Below are 24,232 nucleotides of genomic sequence, written 5' to 3'. Positions count from 1 at the left end.
GGATCTTAAAAGACGAATTGTTGCGCTACATGAAGATGGCCAAGGCTACAAGAAGATTGCCAACACCCTGAAACTGAGCTGCAGCACAGTGGCCAAGATCATCCAGCATTTTAAAAGAGCAGGGTCCACTCAGAACAGACCTCGCGTTGGTCGTCCAAAGAAGCTGAGTGCACGTGCTCAGCGTCACATCCAACTGCTGTCTTTGAAAGATAGGCGCAGGAGTGCTGTCAGCATTGCTGCAGAGATTGAAAAGGTGGGGGGTCAGCCTGTCAGTGCTCAGACCATACGCCGCACACTACATCATATTGGTCTGCATGGCTGTCACCCCAGAAGGAAGCCTCTTCTGAAGTCTCTACACAAGAAAGCCCGCAAACAGTTTGCTGAAGACATGTCAACAAAGGACATGGATTACTGGAACCATGTCCTATGGTCTGATGAGACCAAGATTAATTTGTTTGGTTCAGATGGTCTCAAGCATGTGTGGCGGCAATCAGGTGAGGAGTACAAAGATAAGTGTGTCATGCCTACAGTCAAGCATGGTGGTGGGAATGCCATGGTCTGGGGCTGCATGAGTGCAGCAGGTGTTGGGGAGTTACATTTCATTGAGGGACACATGAACTCTAATATGTACTGTGAAATACTGAAGCAGAGCATGATCCCCTCCCTCCGGAAACTGGGTCGCAGGGCAGTGTTCCAGCATGATAATGACCCCAAACACACCTCTAAGACGACCACTGCTTTATTGAAGAGGCTGAGGGTAAAGGTGATGGACTGGCCAAGCATGTCTCCAGACCTAAACCCAATAGAACATCTTTGGGGCATCCTCAAGCGGAAGGTGGAGGAGTGCAAAGTCTCGAATATCCGCCAGCTCCGTGATGTCGTCATGGAGGAGTGGAAAAGCATTCCAGTGGCAACCTGTGAAGCTCTGGTAAACTCCATGCCCAGCAGAGTTAAGGCAGTTCTGGGAAATAATGGTGGCCACACAAAATATTGACACTTCAGGAACTTTCACTAAGGGGTGTACTCACTTTTGTTGCTGGTGGTTTAGACATTAATGGCTGTATATTGAGTTATTTTGAGGGAAGAATAAATTTACACTGTTATATAAGCTGCACACAGACTACTTTTCATTGTGTCAAAGTGTCATTTTGTCAGTGTTGTCCCATGAAAAGATATACTTAAATATCTGCAGAAATGTGAGGGGTGTACTCACTTTTGTGATACACTGTATAACCTACACATATATAAATGTTTGAAATGTCATGTGGAGTTTATAAGAACTAGAAACATGTATAGAATGTCAGGTGTACACGTTAACCTGTACAACATTACACATATGAAATGAGGTGCAGAATGTCCTTTAGGAAAACCAAAGAGTTTGTATGGAACAAATCAGGCGCACAACTATAAACTCGTACTTACCTGCACTGCAGGTCCAGCATCTGCATGTACAGAGAGACGCACAGCTGGAGGCTCCTGGATGCGGTGTGTGCTGCCATTTCAGCCCAAAGAAGATTTCCTTGCCAATAAACACCCAACATCCCCTGGTCAAAATATTCTATAGGATTTTCAGTTTTTCCAATACAGTCCTATAGGATTCCAAAAATTGTGGACTTTTTGTTTTTTCCCATAAGAATTCAATTGGATTCTAAATGTTCAACTGTCTCCCTGTTGTGAATATGAAATAATTATATTTAACCTTGTAGTTATCATTAAAGAATGTATACACACATAGGGAAATTGACAGTAATACAATGTCTTCAGAATAATTAATAAATTACTCATAATTACATGTTTATTTGCAGGTATACAACAATAATACATGGATACATATAAATACACATATATATACTGTATATATATATATAGTTATATTTCACAATATTTTAAAAATCTGCATTTCCATCATTGTCTGGCCCATTTAAGCAGTTAAGTTATGAAAAACAAAAATAGAAGCTATAAGAATTAACAAATAAATTGTTCAAAAATAAGAATACATCTAAACAAAGTTATTTAGTAACTCATTCATACATTCAGACATTTGGCTAATTTCTCTGTTTTTTTCTTCTAAATTTCTCTATATTTGATCTCACCAACTTTGAACATGTCAAGTGTATATCTTTAATTTCCATGCATTGCATATGCTGTGTTTAATCTACTCTCACAAATATAGACTTAGTCTATTTCTATACTGTTTGGCTGTAATGACATACATATTTTTGTGAATTTTCCCAATGAAAACTACCTTGCGGACCACATCACTTGGTTTCACAGCTATTCTTGTTGTTGTAAGTCTAACAATTTTAAAATGTGCCACTGCCTCTGAGTCAAACCGTGCTGTTTCCGTTTGGAAAAGCTGTACCAAAAACACAGGATTGTTATTATTTTCTTTTGGGATATTTATTATTGACTTTATTACCCCAATGCTACATTTTTCAGCTCAGTAGTATAGCTATTGTGTTTATGCCCTTGTCCATATGCCTCTGTTGTGAACACCTTTCCCCTTAAAACAGCCCGGTCATAAAATTCAGCAGTCATATTGGTCTTCTGAATGCTACAAAATGGAAGTAGCAATGAGCATTCTGTTTCTTCCAGTGACTTCAGACAGGGACAACCCAGAAAAACAATGTCATTAATTTTCTTTGCTTTTGATGTCAGAGAATAGCCAGCTATCCAATCATTAACAATTTTGTCAACTCTGTGTGAGACACTACCAACAGTGTGAGATTTCCTGAGTAACTTAGGTAAAGACTGAAAGATGGTAAAACGCAGAGCTCTTTGCCTTGGTATAGATTGTGTCCCATGGCATAACTGCAAAAGTTTTTGATTATGGCTTTCGAATGGAAATGTAGATGTTGACCATAATGGTCCATGCATTTTCACAGAGAATGGCAAGTGAGTCAGTAGGTGCACATTGAAAGACATGTGACACAAGCCATATGTTTCTGGCATCTGACAGACAAATTTGTTCAGTTTTCTAGAGGCGTCTGCAAAGTCACACTCTGAAATTTTCTCCTTGAGAAGACAGAAGACTGCACTGACCAAAAGTAACCAGTGTTTCAAGTATTTGGCTGGCAGGATCATTTGCAGCACTGGTAAGCTATAAAAAATTAACCAGCTCCGGCATTCTGCAGCCTTCCACTTGTGTGCCACATGCACAGTACGTGGAACTCTGGGTACATCAGAGGGTGGTGAGATGGAGAGCAACCTTTGATCAACAGTGTCTTTTGAGGTTCCAATATGATATTTGCTGTTGAACCAGAGATCTAAATACTGTTTTGTCACTCCAAGCAGTACACAGTGCATATAATCTACAGGGAAACTCTTCACTATATCAAAACCAGTTGAGCTGCTCAGAAGAATCAATGGTGACAGTGACTTAACGCCTAGGATATGATCAACACCCTCTTCAATGGCCTTCTGTCCACATTCCACAACATGTTGATGGCTTCTCATTTCAGCCTGTACAGCAGGATACACCCTTGTGTAGCCTCTTCCCTTTGCCACAACCATTCCTTCACTGAGACAGAAACCACAACCATATGCACCATTAAACTGGTGAACAGAATTGGCCACAGAGAGTATGATGAAGAATTGAAAACAGAAATACCATCACAATTCCAAAGCAAAAACACATCACCACAACTAAAATTTGTGATTCCTTTAAGCATTTCACTGTGATGTACGTCTGTATGCTCTACAATGGGGCAGTCCTCCCTTTGTAGGATGTCTCTGATCTGACTGTCAAGTGATACACTAATAAAAAAGTTACCTTCCCTAAGATTTTTATCAGTGTCACTTTTATCACCACAGGCCATACAATGGGTATTTTGCTTGGGTAGACACATTCCACAGCCTTCACAAAAATAATGTATGGTAATAGAATCTGCTGGGTTTTCAAACAGTGTTTTGAATATATGGAGAGAATGTGGCAAAATGTTATTTGCTGGTAAGAGGAGGCTTAGTAGTTTTAAATTATCTTCTACAGCTCTAGTGTTTAGGTTGTGTCTAAGAGAATAAGCTAGAATGAGCACTACACATTGTGCAAGTGTTATGTCTGACCCTGGGTAAAGTGGAGCCCCCATAAACTCTGATTCAGAGTTTGGAAATTCATGAACACCTTCTGTGTTACCAGAATCTGGCAAAACTTCAGAAATTGTGTCACTAAATGATACGGTGTCCTCCTCATGTTCACACTGTAGTGAACTAGAGAGGTCAATGTCCATTTCCAGAACAGAACTGTATTCTTGACCAGTGCTTCAGTGATGAAACAATTTTCAGTGATGTTTCCATTATGAGTCTGGGGAAAATCACAATGGTGGTTTCCCTTTCTCCATTTTGTGGTCTTTGGGAGCGGTTCCATCAAATCAGCATCAAAAAATCTAACAAAAGAACAACAAACTTGAAACTACAATAGGAAATGTGTGAACCTTTTCTGGTTTCGAACCAGATGCCAGGATGGAAAATACATAGAGGTGCCATAAGGACTTTAAAAATACCTTTTATACAGGCCTTTTCTACATGTATTCATGGTCTCTGTGTCCATTATTCCATTAATTTGTACAGATTGTATTAGTACAATTAGGAGTCCTGGTACAGCTGACAAGTGTGGGTTAAGTATGGTATAATAAGTTAATTAAAACATACAGTATATGGGTCAAAGACGAGACGTAACTTTTTAGTGTCCCCACTTGATAAATAATATACAATTATATTAATATAAGTGGATATACCTTCAATCTACTCCATTTGTACATGTTTACTGAAACTTAAAGTAATTTTTTACAGAAAATGTATGATTTTTGAAAAAATAACCCTTGAAACCCCCAAAATGTCATTCAGTGCAACAGTCCTCCTACCTCTTTAAGTAATAAAACATTAAGAAAAAACTAATTAATCTTAAGTAAAACTTAAAATTTACTGCTTTGGCATAATTGTACAAATGTCATGTGTGACATATTAAATAATATTCAATCAGATGTGTTTTTTAATATTAATAATATTCAGGACACTTTCAGTCCCCATTTTCCCAATCTTCAGTTGTCATTCAGTACAACGTTAATAAAAAGCCTTATTTTAATATGCCATCAAGTTACTGCAGTCATGTGACCAATTATAACAACAAAAGAAGACTACTGGGGACCCTTCAGCACACACACGAGGTCAATGCATTTTAACATTATTTGATAAAAATGTCTTTTTACTGACATAGTACATTAAAGAACAAAACTGAGTGTCATTCAGTACAACACAGAAAACGTAATATTACGGTAACTCTTGTAAACAAACAAGGTTATTAACATTTAAATGTGAATATGTGTAGAAATGTCTTTAAGCTAAGGTCAATGTTAGCTTTGGCTAACCACTGGGATAACTGTAAAATGTGCTAAAGTAAAATTTCTGTCATTCAGTACAACAACAGTCATTCAGTGCAACAGAATTTCGCTGTTGCACTGAATTGACAATGACATTGTTATACTGACTTTTTAATGTTTTAAAATTATTTTTTAAAGCAAAATTGAAAATTCCTTTGTGTGGCCAAATCCACCTGATGAAATTTACTACCTTAAGTCTGATGTCAAAATCATAATCGCAGAACCAAAGCCATGTACAGCAAGAACCTCAAGGTTAACAACAAAAGATAAAATGTGACTTCAAATGGTTTTCACTGCTGAATGAATTTAGATTTACTGCAGCAACTTTTTCACGTGTTATGACACAAATTCCACACTTCCACACTGTTCTGGTGCCTTACAAGTTGTTATGATGGCTTCATTAGCTATGTTTTAATATTAAAATGCTTTATGAATATATTGAAATGCTTTAACAGCAACCATTTTTTCATGCTATGACAGGACTTCAAATGATCTCATGTTACATCACTTTTATGCAAGTTTCTTGTTTTATTTCAGAATACAGTTTATGATTGCCTTACTTTTTTCATGATGTAGTTTGTTTGTTTATTAGGATTTTAACATCATGTTTTACACTTTCGGTTACATTCATGACAGGAAACGGTACTTTATCTTCACACAAGGTTCATTAGCTTTATCAAACACAGTCATGGACAATTTAGTGTGTCCAATTCACCTCACTTGCATGTTTTTGGACTGTGGGAGGAAACCGGAGTTCCCGGAGTAAACCCACGCAGACACGGGGAGAACAGGCAAACTCATGATGTAGTAATATTATAACACATACTTGCTACTGGTGTGGCATAATTTCATTCTACTACTGCTACTTTAATCAATAAAGAACTTAAAAACAAATTAAGTCATGAATATTCTGATGTAACAGGATAATTTGGAGTATGTCATTCAGTGCAGCATAAAATCATCATACAGTGCAAAAATAACAACAATAAAAACAAAAATAACTGTAATAAGTAATTATTATATATTTTTTTCATGTGAATGCAAGAGAATCCAGGCCTGCTTCATAGAAAATGGAGTTTGATTGGGTTTTAAATAGAATAGAATGTGTAGCAAAAACGTCTTGTATACAAATAAACAAAATCCCGAGACGCATTAGAGTACAAACAATGCACAGAAAATTCAAAACAGAGTAAGTACAGTTTCTTCTGAGGTTTTAAATCTTTTGTAAGAGATATTATACTAAACTTATAAATTTGAAATGGCTAAGATTGTTCCTTGTGTGTGTATTTTTGCATAAATTAGTCGTTGCACTGAATGACATTTTTGTGCCCTTGTTGTGTGTCAACCACACTTAAACTATCAAATAAGCAAAATGCTGAGAAAAAAAAAAACATATTTACATAGGTGACACATTTGTGCACAAAGAGAGGGATTCAGCTAACACAGGAAAACTTGTACAGTACCTGCGCGTGCGGAATCAGAATTTAAATTACACCTGGTCCGTTAAAGACGTTGGATCCGACCAGGAGTCTACCAGCTACTGAGAAGGTACAAACAAGGACGGATTAAGGATAGTCTGGGCCCCTGGTGAGTTTGATATCAGTATCACGGAAAACCTTTCCCCACCTGTGTGTAGATGATGCACAAAATGTGTACATTGCCTGTACAAAGTCAAAAAAACTTCCAGCTTCTGGGCTACTGTCAACAGCATTGACACCAACTAAATTCAGTGAATGTGCTGCACAGGGGACATAACAAATCAAAGGGTTTCTTTGTTTAAGGTGAGCTTGGACTCCATTGTACTTTCCCGACATGTTACTTGCATTATCATATGACTGGCCCCTACAGTTGGATAAGTCTAGGCCCAGATTCTCCACCATAGCAACGACACACTCTGCCAAACTGTCCCCACTATGGTTTTCAATAGGCTCAAAAGCTAGAAAATGCTCAACTACATGTCCGTCATTATTAACAAACCTGAAAATAAAAGTAAGTTGGTCCACATGAGCAAGGTCTGGAGTGGAGTCAACTATAACAGAGAAGTATTTTGATTCTTTGATCTCATTAACAATTGCCTGCTTTGTTCTCTGTCCCATCAAATGGATAAATTCTTCACACACTGTCGATGATAAGTAGGACACAGAACCTTTTCCCTTACCTCCAAACCTTTGGAGGTGCTCAGCTAGGAATGGGTCAAATTTGGCTAAGAGTTCTATGATGCCCAAAAAATTACCATTGTGGGCTGATCCTAATAGCTCATCATCTCCCCTGAAAGCAAATCCCCTCTCCCCCAAAAACTGGATGACTGCAACAACTCTTTTCAAAACTTCCCTCCAGTATTGTCTTTCTGCATCAATTTGTTTGACAATATCAGAATCAATTGTTGCTGTGCCTCTGGAGCGATTATATAATGCTAGCATGCAAGCCCTATGCTCCACACTCCCCTCATGCTCACCAATCCACTCTGAATGTTTCCAGTCAGAAAATCCATGAACAAAAGTATTGTGCTTACTGGAAAACAGTTTGCAAGCAAAACAATACACACAGCCAGTTGAAGGAGAGTAAAGTAGCCACTGCCTAGTCACAGTTTGCCCGTTGGGTAGAGAGCAACTGAGTAGAGCATTTGTAAAGCTCCTACTGGTACCCCCAATGCCTCTATCCCTGACTGAGGCTGGGTACTTAGCACTTCTGTTTTGAAATGCAGCTTCTCCTCTACTAACAAGAATCGACTTGGCTTGGTCGGTAATGGTACTGGGCCATAAAGCAGGGTCGTTGACTGTTTCACACCAGGAGTTGGGGTCCTTGCCCTCCTCATTTGAAAAACGACACTCACACGATGCAGCTGGCTGGTCTGATTGTGGGTCTGACACACCTGCAACTTTCCTTTCATGGTCTTTCTGCTGCTGGTCTGTGGTAGCCTGGCAGGGCTGGCATTCCTGCTCTGCACCTGACTGGGTCTGCAAAGGTACATAGTCACTGACAGGTGACACTAAGCCAGTGGTGATCACATCTTCATTGCTAGAACTCTGATCACTGCTAACATTTGCAATACTTGTCTCACTCATATCCAGCGGTTTCTCAAAGAAGTTTGAGATCAAAGGAACGCTTTTCAGGAAATCTGCCTGATTTGCTTCCTTAATCTTTTTTGCTTTTCTTTTTGAGGCACCACTTTTTTGTTTGGGATCCATGTTATTAATGGCAAGTGTTTCTTAAGATGCAAATATAGAAGCTTGTCTTGCAAATTCCTATTCCTATCCAATACTTACTATGTTGTTTCTATGTTGTATGTTCAGGAAAAAAATACAATCACAAAATTGTAGAACCAGATACAATATGTAATAAAAAAGGCTGACCTATAACTATTTAGCTAAAAATTGTTGTTATTGTAAATGTATTGTATGTATGTACTAATATTATAAAGCTTACACTTCTACTATTATCAATAATGTAATATGCAAATAACAATAAGCTTTTAAAAAAGCTGTGAGTTGCTAGTTAGCAACGTTACACTAGCCTTGAAAAAGGCTGTGAACCTTTCAAAGTTTAATATATTATATATAGTAATATAATATTATATCATGTAATATAATATAATATAATATATAAGCCTTTGAAAAGACTATGAAAAGAATGTAACAGAATATATGCAATATAGTATAGAATAATATAATATAAAAATATTTATATATATTATAAAATAATATAATGCAGTATAAAGGGCAATGAGCCTTTAAAAAGGCTGTTGGTTGCTGATCTGGTAATAGCAAGGTAAAAGTTGTAGTAAAAGCACAGAGCAAGTTCGCAAGCTGAACTGTCTGAATGTGAGGAGTTTTGATACTGGCAGGGGGTTTTATATAGATCTTGCATATTTACTTGGAAGTTCTCACAACACCTGATTGGCTCAGCCCACGTGGGAATTTAGGGCAATGTAACCATTTTTCACCACTGAGTGAGAGAGTGGGGGAGGGGCAGCCACTATCTACTACAAAAAATGCTGTTTTGTGTGTGTGTGAGAGAGAGAGAGAGGCATGGAGAGGGAGACAGGGGGAAGGTTTTGAGTATATTAAAAATGCTGTGTTAATGATATTAAATCAAGTTTAATTATTGTCGAGACCCCTTCACACTGCCTTGAAACATGTCAAGTCATGTCAAACTGTCATTAAATAGTCATTGAATAACAAGCTGAGTAAAATATGTTTTCCAATAAATAATCCTCAAACAAAATATCAGGGTTACACGCATACGCAGCCACAGCTACTACAACAAAACCACTTGCTGTTTCATCATCTGTCACCAAACCAAAATTGTGCTACTCAGTAAAATTAGCTTGCAGTTCTGTTGTATGAAAAGGCACTTTTCCTTTCATGCATTCCTTTAGAGCTAGAGTGACCACTGGTCTCTTTACTGTTGTTTATTAAAGGGGAAACATGAAACTAGTCAAATGGCTTGTTGTTTTCACATAAGTGAAATCACACCCTTGGCCAAATTCACTCAATTTAATCGGTGTCAAAGATAGCATTCATCAGACAAATTGCTTGTCTTAAATTTAAATAATTGCAAAATTGCTAAATTAATTTGTGTCTCTGCGCTTAAGAGAAATTGAACATAATAATTTTGAAACAATACAAATTCAGAAACATTAAGTAAGGGCCTGAATCGCATATTTGCAACAAAACGTCTGTTATGAAATATGGTAGCTTGCCTGGCATTTTGTAGGTCCCTAGAAAGTCAAGGAGCCATGGTAAACGACTTCTATGGAAGTCAAGGGCCCCATAGCAGGGGCCCTCGTGATCAAGGGCCCTCTAATGGTATGCCCTGCTCTTCTCTAGGGCCCCCTGGTAGGGGCTCTCATAACCAGGGCCCTCTAAAAATATGCCCCCCTCTTTCCTAGGACCCCTAATAGCCAGAAGTCGAAGTCAGAGCAGTGCCACAACGCCTCATCCATTTTCATAAGGGGCCCGAAAGCATGGCTAGGGCCCAAAAGCATGGCTAGGGCCCAAAAGCATGGCTAGGGGCCCCAAAAGCATGGCTAGGGCCCCCAAGGGGCCCTGGGGTCAAAGTCCCTAATAGTCAGAGGATCCTTAAAATGGAGGGCCCTAGGAAAAAAAAAAAATATTGTGTCATAAATGTTGATAGGCATCGCAAAATGTTTTGGGCCAGGGCCCCCCCAGGGCCCCCTGACCTCAAGGGCCCCTGGGCGCTGGCCCCACTGGCCCGGTCAGTAATCCAGCCATGTAGATAATAAGTTGATATAAAGAACACGACTAACATCCGAGAGTGCGGAGTGAAACACCAGGGAGTCTCTTCCATAAGGCTGCAGTACTAACATGTGTTGAGTGTGTGTGTGTGTGGTACTGTGCTCGCAGGCTCGTCACCACCAGAGCCACCCTAAATATAACCCACGGATACCGAGCCAGCGAGAGAGGTACAGAAGGGGGAGGAAAAAAGGAAGAGACGGATGAGACAGGGATAAGAAAGCAGCCAAACCCCCCCTAAAGCAGCCCTAAAAACACCCCCCCCCCCCATCTAGTCGTATCCGATTCCACAGCTGTATCTCCTCCACTGCTTCAGACCCCATTCCTGAACGTGTATGGACGTGTGTAGTCACCAACCACTTCTTTTCACTTTATAAAAGGATCAGTGTCATGTAGTGTCTGTGTGCAGTGCCACGACCAGCCAGCAGGGGTCACAACTGCAGCAGTGATGAGGAATCAAACCAGTTATCCCTCCCACCCACAGACACAGCCAGTTGTAACCTAATGGTTAAGGTACTGGACTAGTAATCAAAAGATCGCTAGATCAAGCCCCACATCTACCAGGTCGCCACTGTTGGGCCCCTGAGCAAGGCCCTTAACACACAATTGCTTAGACAATATACCGTCACTGTACTGTAAGTCACTTTGGTTAAAAAGCATCTGGACTAGTAATCAAAAGGTTGCTAGATCAAGCCCCATCACTGCCAGGTTGCCACTGTTGGGCCCCTAAGTGAGGCCCTTAACCTTTAACTGCTTAGACAATATACCATCACAGTACTGTAAGTCGCTTCGTTTTAGCCTTGCGGTTAAGGTACTGGACTAGTAATCGAAAGGTCGCTGGTTCAAGTCCCACTACTGCTAGGTTAGACTGTATACTGTCACAGAACTGGATAAAGCTTTGAATAAAGGCGTCTCCTATATGCCTAAATATGTAAAAGTTAATGTGATGGGTGATGAGATACAGTTAGTCATTGTACTATGCTGGGCATCCGAAAGTTGATGGTTCAATTTGTCCCTTTTGGGCCCCTGAGCAAGGCCCTGACCTTCAATTGCTGGACTTGTATTCAATCATAACTGTAAACTGCTAAATGATCAGTGAGTGTATGTACCAGACGGGTGTTCCTAATAAAGTGCTCGGCGGGTGTAAATTTGCCCACATGGCATAAAAAGGCGTGGCTGCGACCCCTAGACCGCTGGAGCAAAAGAAAGAAAGACAAAAGAAAGACGTGGCGAACAAAACCGAGGCGGGAAAGGCGACAGGGAAACACCGGAGCGGCGTACGCACCCTGGCGTCGGTGACTTTAAACTCGCGGAGGATGTACTGGGGCATGTTGTACTCAGCCATGGGGTCCACCACGAAATACTGGTAGCGGGCGAAGCGCTCGGCCGGCCAGTACTGATGGCACTTCTCCTGCACACAGAGACGACAGAGGGTTAAGTTAGTCAGCCAAGCAGCCAGGTGGCGCTGCAGACACTCCGCTGACCCGGACGGTTCTCTTACCCGTCCCATCTCGCGCAGTTTGGTCAGCATCACCACGATGGTGGAGTTGTGCTCCCACAGCATGCGCCAGAAGTCCTCCGTGGTCTCGGCCAGGGGACCCTGAGTGGCCACATAGGCTTTCTGTTGTCTGGAACACAGAGAGAACCACGTCAGTTTCAAGCTTTATCATGACAGCTCGGGCCCCTGAGCAAGGCCCCTTTTTTTCCTCTGGTTCACGTGGTGGCACAGCTGGCAGGTCTGGGTTCGATCCCAGCCAAACATTCTAAACAGACCGGGTACAATAAATCACCTGCAGTAAAACTCAGCAGTGCCAGGGTTTTCAGGTGGCTCTGGTTTCATCGCAGCCCTGACCAGAAAGGCGCAAAACATGAAAATAAACCCTAAACATTCTATAGACTGATATATGATTCTAGGATGAATCGGAACTCACTCTCACCAAAGTAAGAGGAGCGTGATACCACTAGGTGGCAGCAGTGCGTCAAGGACTATAGACATCACAAGTGCGTTTTTCTGTCTGCAGTTTCCACACACACACACACACACGCACACACACACGCACGCACACACACGGAGCCACGGGTTAGCAACTAATGAAGGTGCTGCGGGCAGAGCAATAACGTGGAAGCTGAAGATTAAAGTCGGCTCAGGGTCTCGTTCTGACAAATGAAGCAACGGAGAGCAGGAAGGCAGAGCGGAGAGAGAGACTTTTGACTTTTAAGATCATTTATTATTCCATTGAAATAATACAATTTATAAAAACATTATCTTATTTGAGATACCAAAAAAGTAAATAAATACACATAGAATTCATTCTATAATTATTCTATAATTCATTCTAAAAAAACATCTCAAAAACATCTCATAATCGACAGAATTCTATTAAAAACACCAAATTAAACCATCATCATCAAAGGAGCATAAAACTTCGTTCTGAGTCCAAATTGAGCAAAAGTCCTGAAGTTTGTTTGTTAATTTAAAATATGAGAACTCAATTCTTAGTCTGATTTTGATCAGAGTTTTTAACATTGTGTCAGTGTTCACAGTTCCTGTTCCTTTCAATTTATTTTTTCTTGTTAGCCAAATGGCTAGCTTTGCTTGACCCAGTATAAAATTGATCAGACAAATTTTCTCTTTTTCACTTTTATAATATATTGGTCCAAAAATAAAAAGATTGTCCGTCAGCATAGTCTCAAGGCCTGTCAACCAGGTTGTGATTGTCTGGAGCATAGTTTTTAGTCTAGGACATCTTAGAAACAAATGATCAATGGTTTCTAAACACTCCGAAACTTACAGACTTGGAAAGTCCTTCTAAAAAAGCATTATATATGGTGAGTGTAAAAGTACTGCACCAGAATTCTCTTACAGGGGTGAAAGAATCTGGCTGGGTGAGTTTGTTGCCACCAGGATCTTCCCCAAAAAGATGCTGGAGGACATTGTATAAACCTCCAATAGAGAAGCGTACTGCTGACCTACAGTGGAGGATTGTACATAAAGCAATAGCTACCAATCGACATGTCGCTCACCTCAACCCTGCTACATCAACGTCATGTCTTATCTGTGGAATAGAGGATGACATTATTGACCCTTTCTCAGGTTGATTTTCTATTGCTGCTGAGATAATGAGAGAGGGAAATGGTTCACAATGTTCTTCTTCCTCTTCCAAAGCCTGTCTGAAGGTTGGTGGTAACGATGTAATCACCTCTCTCATCATTATTTGTAGCAGACGGCTGGACCTGATCTTTGTTTCGGTGCTCAGTGTGCTTATGGGCTTCCAAGTTCCACCGGCCCTTAGGCTGCCGATCTTGTTCAGTCCAGCTTTGAGAAAACTGTCGCGTATACTGTAGGATCGTAACATCTCGGTCTGTAGCATCGGGTTAAAAAACAGCGGTTCTTCATTAATACAAAAGAGTGGATGTATTACAGCTCTAGTGCTCTTGAGCACAGATGACCATGCTTTTAAAACTGACTGATAAATGCTGGAGGTTTGGGTCAGTCTCATAACTTTCAGCTCTTGCACGAATAGGTGTTTATCATATCCGGCATTTTCCACGCGCTGTAATAATTGGCATGCTGTTACGTTCCATGCAAGTCCCTCAGTATATAAACATCTTTGGGCTGTTTGTAGCCTAAAGGCTTTTATGCGGCTAGGAAGGTCGATTAGACCCTTCCCTCCTTCCTGTCGAGACAGGTATAATACAGGAGCCCGGGTCCAGTGCTGTCCACTCCAAAGAAAATGGACAAGTTTCTTCTGTATTTCTCTTATAAGACAATCTGGCGGTTCCAGGGCTACAAGTTTATGCCACAACATTGATGCCACCAGGTTGTTTGTGATGAGCACTCTTCCCCTATAAGATAGCTGGGGAAGGATCCAAGTCCATCAAGAGAGTTTTTCCTCCACATTTTCGATCACTCCTTCCCAGTTTTTGTCCTGGTATTCTTCTGTTCCTAAGAATACTCCCAAATATATAATTCCTCTTCTACCCCACTGTAGGTTTTCAGGTAAGACCGGTGGCTCTTGATTTTGCCACGGCCCTACTAGAGCAGATTCAGATTTGTGCCAGTTTACTTTTGCCGATGCTGCTGCTGCATATTTATTAAGACAATTAGTCAGAGCTTGGACGTCATCTTGTCTTGTTATAAATACTGTGACATCATCAGCATAGGCTGACAAAACAAGCTTTTTTTGTGAACCACACATACTGACCTTGCATTTCAACTCTTAATTTTTGTAATAGGGGTTCAATGGCCAGGCTGTAGAGCTGGCCTGAGAGTGGACATCCTTGTCTTCTGCCCCGTAGCAGCTCCTCCCCCTATTTTCAATAATGCTACAGCACCTGAATATAAAAGTTTTATCCATGCTAAAAACTGATTGTTAAAACCAAACGCTTCAAGAGTTTTAAAAAGATATGTATGATCAACTCTGTCAAACGCTTTTTCTTGATCAATAGATAATAATCCGAGACTTTTAGGTTTCATTCGACACAGATCAAAAATATCCCGAACAAGAAAAATATTGTCCATTATGCATCGTCCTGGGACACAGTATGTCTGATCTGTATGAATTAAAAACTCAATGTATGTTTTAAGTCTGTTAGATAAAACTTTTGATAAAATATTATAATCTGTACATAAAAGTGCTACAGGTCTCCAATTTTTTAAAAGACTCAAATCCCCTTTTTTCTGGTAAAAGAGACAAAACTGCTGTTGTACAGCTGACCGTAAGCCGTCCGTTATTAAAAGACCAGATAAAAACGGCATGTAAATCTTCTCCTATTATCCCACAGAAAGCTTTATAAAATTCAGCATTAAGACCATCAATTCCAGCAGCACGTCCTGAAGATAAGCACGTCCCGGTAAGTTCATTAAAATCTATATTTTCTTCCAGTTTTTCAGCTTGTGATGGGCTCAGTCTCGGTAAGTCCTGTAGCAGTTCATCTCTGCAGATTGGCTGTAATGTCCGCTGAGTAAAGTTCAGAATAAAAATTCAGTGCAATGCTTCTCATTTCATTCATGTTTGTGGTTAAAAGTCCATTTGGATGTTTTAAGTGCAGCATTTGGTTGTGTGACCTTCCTCCTCGGTTTAGATTTAAAAAGTAAGATGTTGGAGCATCCATGTCTTTAATGCTGGAGTATTTGACCCGAGTTAGAGCTCGCTTTGCTTGTTCATGAAGCTCCTTGTTTTTTTCTGTGTCATCACTTTGAATTATTTCGTTTTCCAGTGCTTTTATATCTCGCTCCAAGTCAGCCAATGTTTTTTTTTCAATTGTTTTTTTCTGATCCACATATTGTTAACAGAAAATTCTAATGTTGGTTTTTCCTAACTCCCACCACGTAGCTAGACTCTCATAACTGCTTTGGTCTGATTTCCATTTTTCCCCAGAAGATTTTAAAATTATTATAGAAATGTTCATCCTGTAATAATTTTGTGTCAAATCGCCAAAGTGGTGTTGGTTTCACCTTCTCCGACATATTAATATCTATTGTTACTAACTGATGGTCAGAAAAACCACTCGGGTAAAAACAATTGTTAAAAAACTTGTTCCTATCTTTTTTACAAATATAAAAACGATCCAGTCTTGCAGCGCTTACTCTATTTTCTGTTATTTTCATCCATGTGTATTGTTTAACATCGGGGTTCTGCTCCCTCCAAGGGGCTATGAGTCCCTGAGCTTTAATTAATGAATTTAAAAGCTTTAATGAATTAAAATGAGTTTCTTCTCCAATACGATCTTTTATAAAATCACAAGTGCAATTCCAATCCCCTCCCATCACAACTATAGCATTATTTTTTTCCAGTTTCAATTTTTCTTTAAGTTTATCCAGACTTTCTATTCTATCTGCTCCCAAATTAGGCATATAAACGTTTATTAAAAGGAAAGCTGTATCTCTAATTTTTGTTTTTATCATTAAAATGCGGCCTCGTTCAATTTCTAAAACTTCAGTCTTAGTTAAACTTTGTTTCTTAGACATTAAAATGGCAACGCCAGCAGTAAAATTTGATCCATGACTTAAAAAAGAATGTTTATCCTCCCAGAACAATTTTAATTCTGCTTCATTTTCCTTATCACTATGTGTTTCCTGTAGGAAAACTATATCTAGATTTTTTTGTTTTATAATTTCTGATATTATAGCCTGTTTATTTTTGTCTCTACCTCCATTAATGTTTAAAGTTCCTACACGCAACTTATCCATGGAGATAAGATAGAGATAAAAAAGAGAACAGAAGAAGACAGTAAAAGGGAAGATAAAAGCCATATTGTGTGATTTAAAACCCATCATTTTAGCAAGATTCCTTTGTTTCTTTCATTTCTTTCCGCAGCTTTGTCACAAACTTTCTTAATCTATATCTTTTCTGCTGACTCAGTTCAGCCATTGTTGCACTCTTTCTTGCCTTTTCAACTGATTTTATGAATTTTTTGACATCTGGAAAAAATTCCATAACTTCTACTGTTTTCCCCAGAGTGTCATCCAAAAACTCGTTTAACTCGTTTACCGAATAAAGTTTTTGGTCTGTCCCAGGAAGAGATACAGCCTCTGAGATATCTGAAGCGGTGTCATCCTCCATCATCTCAGATTGAGTATCAGTTTGGTCAGGTTTTATGAAATATTCTAAATCTTGAAAGTCATGCTGAGAGGGGGGTCCACTCGTGAGCTCCCTGACCACCACCTCACTTTCCACAGAGTCAGTAACATTAGTATTCACTCCAGAATCATTATTACCAGTTTTAAAACTATTTGTCACATTTTCTATGTCATTGTTATTTTTAACCTGTCTATGCATAACATGTCTATTGTCATCAGCATTATTTGCAACCTCTGCCACATTTTCAACATTGCTAATATCTTAAGTACTTCCAGACATAGAGGCCTTCACTGAAGAGCTCTGGAACTCAGCTGAGTTGCTCTGAGTTACGGACCCAGTAGAACCCACTGTCTGCTTATTCAGAACTTTAGCTCCAGATACAGAGGGGGGGGGGGGATGTCAGCCCCTCTCCTGATTTACTTTGAGCAGTGTTCTGCTCAGTAGTGCAATTCACACCCTGCCAGGCATTCTGCTTGCTTTGTTTGGGCTTTGACCCATCTTCTACCTGTGCAGTGCTACGCCCTGCCTCTGTGGCCCTTGTTTCACCTCGTCTCCTCATAGTTCAGGTGCACATTTCTTATGCCACTAACTATTTTACCATAGCGTGTAAGTTCACGCTCGATCACCTCATTTGCAATAAAAGGTTGACAGTTTGAGATTGTGACCCGGCTTGTTGTAGATACCAGCGGTGAAACAATAATAAACTCATCACGTACCGTGATTCCATGTTCCACCAGCTGATCCACAAGCCTCCGCTGACTAACACTACAACCGCTTTATTCATCCATGATGCGGCCACCATGTTTTGGTTCCCGATTATTCCCCCCATTGCGATAACGACCTACTTTACTGTGATCTCGGGGCTCGGGACGCACCGCACACCGTGGCGGAGTGAGAGAGAGGCTCAGGCCCGCCACCGGGCTTCACCCCTCTCAAACAGGACACAGTTTATCAAAGTTTATAATGCGCTTGTTTATTTAAATCTTATTGCAAGTATTTATTAATTATACAGTGTTACACCGAACAAGTGAAAGTGAAAAAAAAGAAAAGCTGGACTGCTAGAGCCATTGATGTTTTGTTAAATTGGGTGCTAAGGTCATAAATGAGTGCATAACTAAATAAATCCATAAACAATAAATACATTGAACAAATAAATACATAAAAAATGTGTAAAGCAGTGTTCAGATTTGAACAATACTGACACAAGTATTTATAAGTGACCTCTGTGTTAAAAATGTGTCTGTATATTTCATTGTATTGTGAGAAATGGGACGTTATAAGTCATATTCTGCTAAGAACTTCAAGCTGACACGGTGATGTTCTGTAGAACTTACAGCACAAATATGTAGAAAAACTGAAATGAATGTTAGTGTATTAAAATATTCTTCTTATTATCATCATTATTATTCTGAACTGTTATGTTTATTTTTTTCTTCCATTTGGTCTTTCAGCTACATGACAGTTAGTGGCTAAGTGGGTACTGTTGCCTCACAGCAAGAAGGTCCTGGGTTCGATCCCCAGGTGGGGCGATCTGGGTCCTTTCTGTGTGGAGTTTGCATGTTCTCCCCGTGTCTGCGTGGGTTTCCTCCGGGCGCTCCGGTTTCCTCCCACAGTCCAAAAACATGCAAGTGAGGTGAATTGGAGACACTGAATTGTCCAAGACTGTGTTCGATGTAACCTTGTGAACTGAAGAACCTTGTGTGAAGATAAACTACCGTTTCCTGTCATGAATGTAACCGAAAGTGTAAAACATGACGTTAAAATCCTAATAAACAAACAAACATGACAGTTAAGCACCCTGGACTCGACCTAATCCTGCTTGGTTGTTGTGTTTTACTTCGCACTAAACAGCCTATTTTCCTAGTAGAAAAGGAAGCTCACATCCGCTTATAAATGCATGTGGAAAACACCAAGGTCTGGTTTGCTCTTTTCAGCCTGTGTCTACAAGAAGATCGGGTTTCCTCAGCATATTTTTACGTGTAATAAGATGTGAAATGTGCGCTGCGGCGCTTCACGCATCAGGAGCGGTGTGCTGTTTTAGCAGAACACAAGGAAACAGAGCATCGTTAGGTTCCCTTTGCGGGCTTTAACATGAACGAGAGAGCTTATGTTCGGCCGACGTGCACTTTATTACCTCGCATTTTATATCAGGACTTGTATTTTAATCACTATTTGCCATGAGAAAACACAAGTGCGCATGTGTCACGGAAGCACACAGACGCTGCGCTGGCCGAGTTGAGTCTACACAGTTCTCATGTGTGCTATAAAGCCCCGCCCCCTCTCGTAAGAGGGAGGAGTCTCTGTACAACAGAGCACAGCGCTTCACTCGCTCTTTCTTAGCGCCGTTTTAGCTCCAACAACGATGGTAGAAGAAGCTCCAGCACCGGCCAGCTCGGCCCCCGCCAAGGCTCCTAAAAAGAAGACCGCGGCCAAACCCAAGAAAGCGGGTCCCAGCGTCGGCGAGCTGATCGTCAAAGCTGTTTCCGCTTCCAAGGAGAGGAGCGGCGTGTCCCTGGCCGCCCTGAAGAAAGCTCTGTCTGCAGGTGGATACGACGTGGAGAAGAACAACTCCCGCGTCAAACTCGCCGTCAAAAGCCTGGTGACCAAGGGCACCCTGGTGCAGACCAAGGGCACCGGCGCCTCAGGCTCTTTCAAGCTCAACAAGAAGCAGACCGAGGCGAAGAAGCCCGCGGCCAAAAAAGCCGCCGCTCCTAAAGTGAAAAAGGCCGCAAAGAAACCCGCCGCTGCAAAGAAGCCTAAGAAGGTAACAGCCAAGAAGCCCAAGAAGGTAACAGTCAAGAAGCCCGCCGCTAAGAAGTCTCCCAAGAAGGTCAAGAAACCCGCTGCTGCCGCTAAGAAAGCCACCAAGAGCCCCAAGAAGGCTAAGAAGCCGGCGACCCCCAAGAAGGCAGCCAAGAGTCCTAAAAAAGCCAAGGCAGCCAAACCCAAGACCGCTAAACCCAAAGCGGCCAAGGCCAAAAAAGCTGCACCCAAGAAGAAGTAAACATGTTCCTGTTTTATTACTTTTATTTTCTTAAAACGGTTCTTTTAAGAGCCACCTATATCTTCCCATAAAGAGTCGTTTCCTAAACACATACATACATATAAGCATGCATGCAAACATACAACTATTCATACATGCAACCATCCATACATACATTTTATGTGGAGAGAGTGATAAGCAAGGAGTTAAAAACACTAAGTATAACTGGTCCTGTTTTATGTGTAATAATGATTTTGTCACACATCCTCATAAATGTGTATATGTATGTGCACTCACGTATATGAGCTCCTTACATAATGTAATTGTTAGTGTAAATGTTATTGTGACATAATATAATGTAATTGTTGCTTAAGAGAAGCTTTTCTGTATCATACATTACACGAGGGGGAGAACGGAGGAGAAGAGAGGGGAGGAGGGGGGGGGGGGGGGGGGGGCAATATGTGAGGGGGCGTGTATGTGTTTCCCTGAGACATGACGGCGCGTTTAGGATTGGCTCAGCTGTGCCTTCGCTCTAAGCCAATAGGAGAGAGGCCAGTTTGCCTATATTATACCGCTTCGAGCTCTCCCCCGGTTTACTTCAGTTTTGTTCGACTAACGCATTTGATCATCAAAATGAGTGGCCGAGGAAAAACCGGTGGTAAGGCTAGAGCTAAGGCCAAGACTCGTTCATCCCGTGCCGGTCTTCAGTTCCCCGTGGGCCGTGTTCACAGACTGCTACGTAAGGGCAATTACGCCGAGCGTGTGGGAGCTGGTGCTCCTGTCTACTTGGCTGCCGTGCTGGAGTATCTGACCGCTGAGATCCTCGAGTTGGCTGGTAACGCCGCCAGAGATAACAAGAAGACTCGTATCATCCCTCGTCATCTGCAGTTGGCCGTGCGTAACGACGAGGAGCTGAACAAACTGCTTGGAGGTGTAACCATCGCTCAGGGCGGTGTACTGCCTAACATCCAGGCTGTTCTGTTACCCAAGAAGACCGAGAAAGCAGCCAAGTCCAAGTAAAGTCGCTCTCGTGTTCTAACCAAAAGGCTCTTTTAAGAGCCACCCATTTCCACAGAAAAAGTGCAATTTCCCCAGATAATGTGTAAACGAAACAGATATAATGTCGTTTCATAGGCTCACACGGCATAAAACTCACATGATTTATGACATGGTAAAATTAACAAATCAATATGTACGATTAATTTTTTCCCTTTCTATTTATCTTTACATGTGTATATATATATATATATATATATATATATATATATATATATATATACAGTATATATCACTTGCAGTAGCAAAACCAACAATTTAGACGATTAAAAGTGGTGCAACAAACGTGTTTGTGTAGAACACATGGAACAAAAATTACAATAATACTAATAATAACAATAATAAGCAAAATTAACGAAATAATCAAGAATATTTTTTTATAAAGGTATATACTGTAAATGCGATTGTAGGCTGTGTTTTAAAAGCACAAAGAAACAATGGAAAGTATTATAAATCCCGCCAACAGCATGGAGGAAATACTGTTTTCTGAAACGAGGCAGCGGCAGAACGCCGACCAGTCAGCGACATTTGACGTAAGCACGTTCGTCCAATGAGAAAAGAGCTTCATCAAGACGCCCAATGAGCGCAGAGCGGCTCTGGTGCTTAAATAGAGCGTGTTGGGCGGGATAACATATTCTGCCCTACAGTTCGTGAAGTGTAGAGTTCCAGACGCGATAGCAAGAACCAAGCAGATCGCTCGTAAATCCACCGGTGGTAAAGCGCCGAGGAAGCAGCTCGCCACTAAGGCTGCCCGCAAGAGCGCCCCGGCTACCGGCGGTGTGAAGAAACCTCACCGTTACAGGCCAGGTACCGTGGCTCTGCGTGAAATCCGCCGTTATCAGAAGTCCACTGAGCTGCTCATCCGCAAGCTGCCCTTCCAGCGCCTGGTTAGAGAGATCGCTCAGGACTTTAAGACCGATCTGCGCTTCCAGAGTTCTGCCGTCATGGCTCTGCAGGAGGCCAGTGAGGCTTACCTGGTCGGTCTGTTCGAGGACACCAACCTGTGCGCCATCCATGCCAAGAGGGTGACCATCATGCCTAAGGACATCCAGCTGGCCCGCCGTATTCGCGGAGAGCGTGCTTAAACGAACCCACTCCATCCAATTATCCCCAAAGGCTCTTTTAAGAGCCACTTACATGCTTCCACTGAAATGGGCACTTTTCATAACTTTATTATTTATTTATTCCATTGTGTGTGCGTGTTCCGAGTTATAATTTAGTTATGTTTATCAGTTATAAATATTAGGAAAAACTGTTTAATGTGTGTTTTTGTGTGAGTGTAGAGATGTACTTTACATGTTCTTACAACAATTATAAACACGGTTACATAAGTACAGCAGATTAAAGATTGGCAGGTGGTGTCTTAACACATGATTAATAATGTTTATAGTGGAGTATGTTTATGGGGTTCTATAAAACATTGAGTTAATAAGAGTAATATAGTAGTTATGAGTAGTAGAGTAACAACACAAACATGCCTGTAAAGAAGAAGGAGCCGTAAATTTCAGCGGTGGTTAAAATATTACGCTACAAATGCAAAAAAAAAAAGATTAATAATCAGTAATTATTGGTGAGGTGGCTGGAACCCCCCTGGTGGTCAGCTGGGGGTCTGGTGATTGGGGGTTTTGGCATTGGGCCAATTCTCTTTGAGTGGGTAGAAGATTGCCTGGACCCCCTGGTGGTCAGTTGGGGGTCTGGTGATTGAGGTTTTTGCCATTGGGCCAATTCTCTTTGAGTGGGTAGAAGATTGCTGGGACCCCCCTGGTGGTCAGCTGGGGGTCTGGCTGAGGCTCCCCTGGAACTTGGCTTGTTCTCTGGTGGAAGGGAGCCTTTGGCAGGGAACAAATCCTCTGTGGTAGGAGGTATGGAGCAGGAGGACAGGGTGAGAGCATGGTCTCCACCTGCTTCTGTCTCCACCAGCACCTGTGTGAACATCATGAAGCAGCAGAGCTTCGGGGCGGGGCCCTTTTACAAATTCTTCAAGTGGCAGTCATGAGGCCGACAATCAGACACACACACACAAGAGAGTCGAGTCAGGAGAAGCTTTATTATCATTTCAGCTCTACACAAGAAGATGTTGAAAGGAAACAACGTTCCTCCAGGACCAAGGTGCAACATAGAACACAAAGTACAAGACAGTTCAGTCCACAGTGCAGATAGACACCAGTACAATAAATACACACAGACGTTTCTAATCTTCAGAGTAACGAAGAGAGACACGACCATCCATGTACTGATGATCATGAGCTTCCTGCATCATCAGTGAGCTCACAAACATTGTGGACACCGTTGATTTATTTTAAACTACAGTTTATTTAGTCTTTTGATTGTTGCTTCATTTCCAGAACACTTGGACACCCGGTCGAGCTGTGGCGTGTTGTTGCATTGCTGGAGAGCTCCAGGGGCCTCGATAGTTCCATCACACCCTCCGACACGGTGTCAGCTTCTCCACTGAGTGAGGGTTCCATAACCAAGGGCCACAGCATCCGCTGGTTTTCTGCCATCATCGACAATGGGCACTAACTGGTAACACTCGATCCCCACAGGGTTGCAGCAGTGTCACACCAGTCCGGCAAGTTTGAGTCCATATTCACCAGCGCTCTCACCCAGCTGCCGTCTACTGTGCACGCCAAGTGATGGAAGGGTTAAGGGCATCCGTGGTGAGGGCATCTTCACTGGTCGTCCCAGTTGTTGTTTCATTGCTTTCTAGGAGATGCCAGCATGCCTGGCCTTTGGTGGGGGCAAACAAGCCTTGAGGAGATCCCCAGGTGGGTAGAGGGGGCTGTGGCACCCCTGGAGGTAAGCTGTTTAAGGCTGGGTTGTTGAATTGCTGGAGGGCAATTCTTCTTGGTAGGGTTCTCCAGGTGAGTAGAGGATGTCTGGGGCTCCCCTGGAAGTTGTCTGGTGAGTGGAGTTGAAGAGATGCTGGAGCTGGAGGTCCTCTCACAATGCCCTCGTTCTCCCGACAGAGAAAGAGAA

General features: G+C 41.5%; 4 protein-coding genes across 4 annotated transcripts; 3 read left to right on the top strand and 1 right to left on the bottom strand.

Moving 5' to 3' along the window:
- Positions 1-1,300: 1,300 nt before the first annotated feature.
- Positions 1,301-18,043, bottom strand: LOC134328476 (tyrosine-protein phosphatase 13-like). The gene is made up of 4 exons (XM_063009569.1): positions 17,931-18,043; positions 12,132-12,258; positions 11,916-12,041; positions 1,301-1,318 (listed from the first exon to the last, which is right to left on the bottom strand). Exons 1-4 carry the CDS (start codon positions 18,041-18,043, stop codon positions 1,301-1,303), a joined length of 384 nt encoding a protein of 127 aa, XP_062865639.1.
- A 1,486-nt stretch (positions 18,044-19,529) lies between these two features.
- LOC134328817 (histone H1-like) lies at positions 19,530-20,218 on the top strand. The gene has a single exon (XM_063010045.1). The coding sequence runs from the start codon at positions 19,577-19,579 to the stop codon at positions 20,216-20,218; it is 642 nt and encodes a 213-aa protein (XP_062866115.1). The 5' UTR covers positions 19,530-19,576.
- Positions 20,219-20,830: 612 nt separating this feature from the next.
- LOC134328976 (histone H2A) lies at positions 20,831-21,217 on the top strand. Its single transcript, XM_063010213.1, has one exon. It carries the CDS (start codon positions 20,831-20,833, stop codon positions 21,215-21,217), a length of 387 nt encoding a protein of 128 aa, XP_062866283.1.
- A 503-nt stretch (positions 21,218-21,720) lies between these two features.
- On the top strand, positions 21,721-22,338 carry LOC134328475 (histone H3-like). The gene is made up of 2 exons (XM_063009568.1): positions 21,721-21,786; positions 21,901-22,338. Exons 1-2 carry the CDS (start codon positions 21,721-21,723, stop codon positions 22,336-22,338), a joined length of 504 nt encoding a protein of 167 aa, XP_062865638.1.
- Positions 22,339-24,232: the final 1,894 nt, after the last annotated feature.

The sequence above is a fragment of the Trichomycterus rosablanca genome, chromosome 15, assembly GCF_030014385.1.
Source record: "Trichomycterus rosablanca isolate fTriRos1 chromosome 15, fTriRos1.hap1, whole genome shotgun sequence".
In the NCBI taxonomy this organism is placed as follows: domain Eukaryota; kingdom Metazoa; phylum Chordata; class Actinopteri; order Siluriformes; family Trichomycteridae; genus Trichomycterus; species Trichomycterus rosablanca.
The sequence above is the reverse complement of the archived record's forward strand: the minus strand, read 5'-3'. Positions and strand labels throughout refer to the sequence as shown.

Excerpts from the sequence above, each read along its gene's own strand:
- LOC134328817 (XM_063010045.1), top strand. The coding sequence starts at position 19,577 with ATGGTAGAAGAAGCTCCAGCACCGGCCAGCTCGGCCCCCGCCAAGGCT.
- LOC134328976 (XM_063010213.1), top strand. The coding sequence starts at position 20,831 with ATGAGTGGCCGAGGAAAAACCGGTGGTAAGGCTAGAGCTAAGGCCAAG.
- LOC134328476 (XM_063009569.1), bottom strand. The coding sequence starts at position 18,043 with ATGGGGGGAATAATCGGGAACCAAAACATGGTGGCCGCATCATGGATG. Across the intron at positions 12,259-17,930 it reads TGGTGGAACATGGAATCACG|ACAACAGAAAGCCTATGTGG; the intron begins GTACGTGATGAG and ends TCTGTGTTCCAG. Across the intron at positions 12,042-12,131 it reads AACTGCGCGAGATGGGACGG|GAGAAGTGCCATCAGTACTG; the intron begins GTAAGAGAACCG and ends CTCTGTGTGCAG.
- LOC134328475 (XM_063009568.1), top strand. The coding sequence starts at position 21,721 with ATGGAGGAAATACTGTTTTCTGAAACGAGGCAGCGGCAGAACGCCGAC. Across the intron at positions 21,787-21,900 it reads ACCAGTCAGCGACATTTGAC|TTCGTGAAGTGTAGAGTTCC; the intron begins GTAAGCACGTTC and ends TCTGCCCTACAG.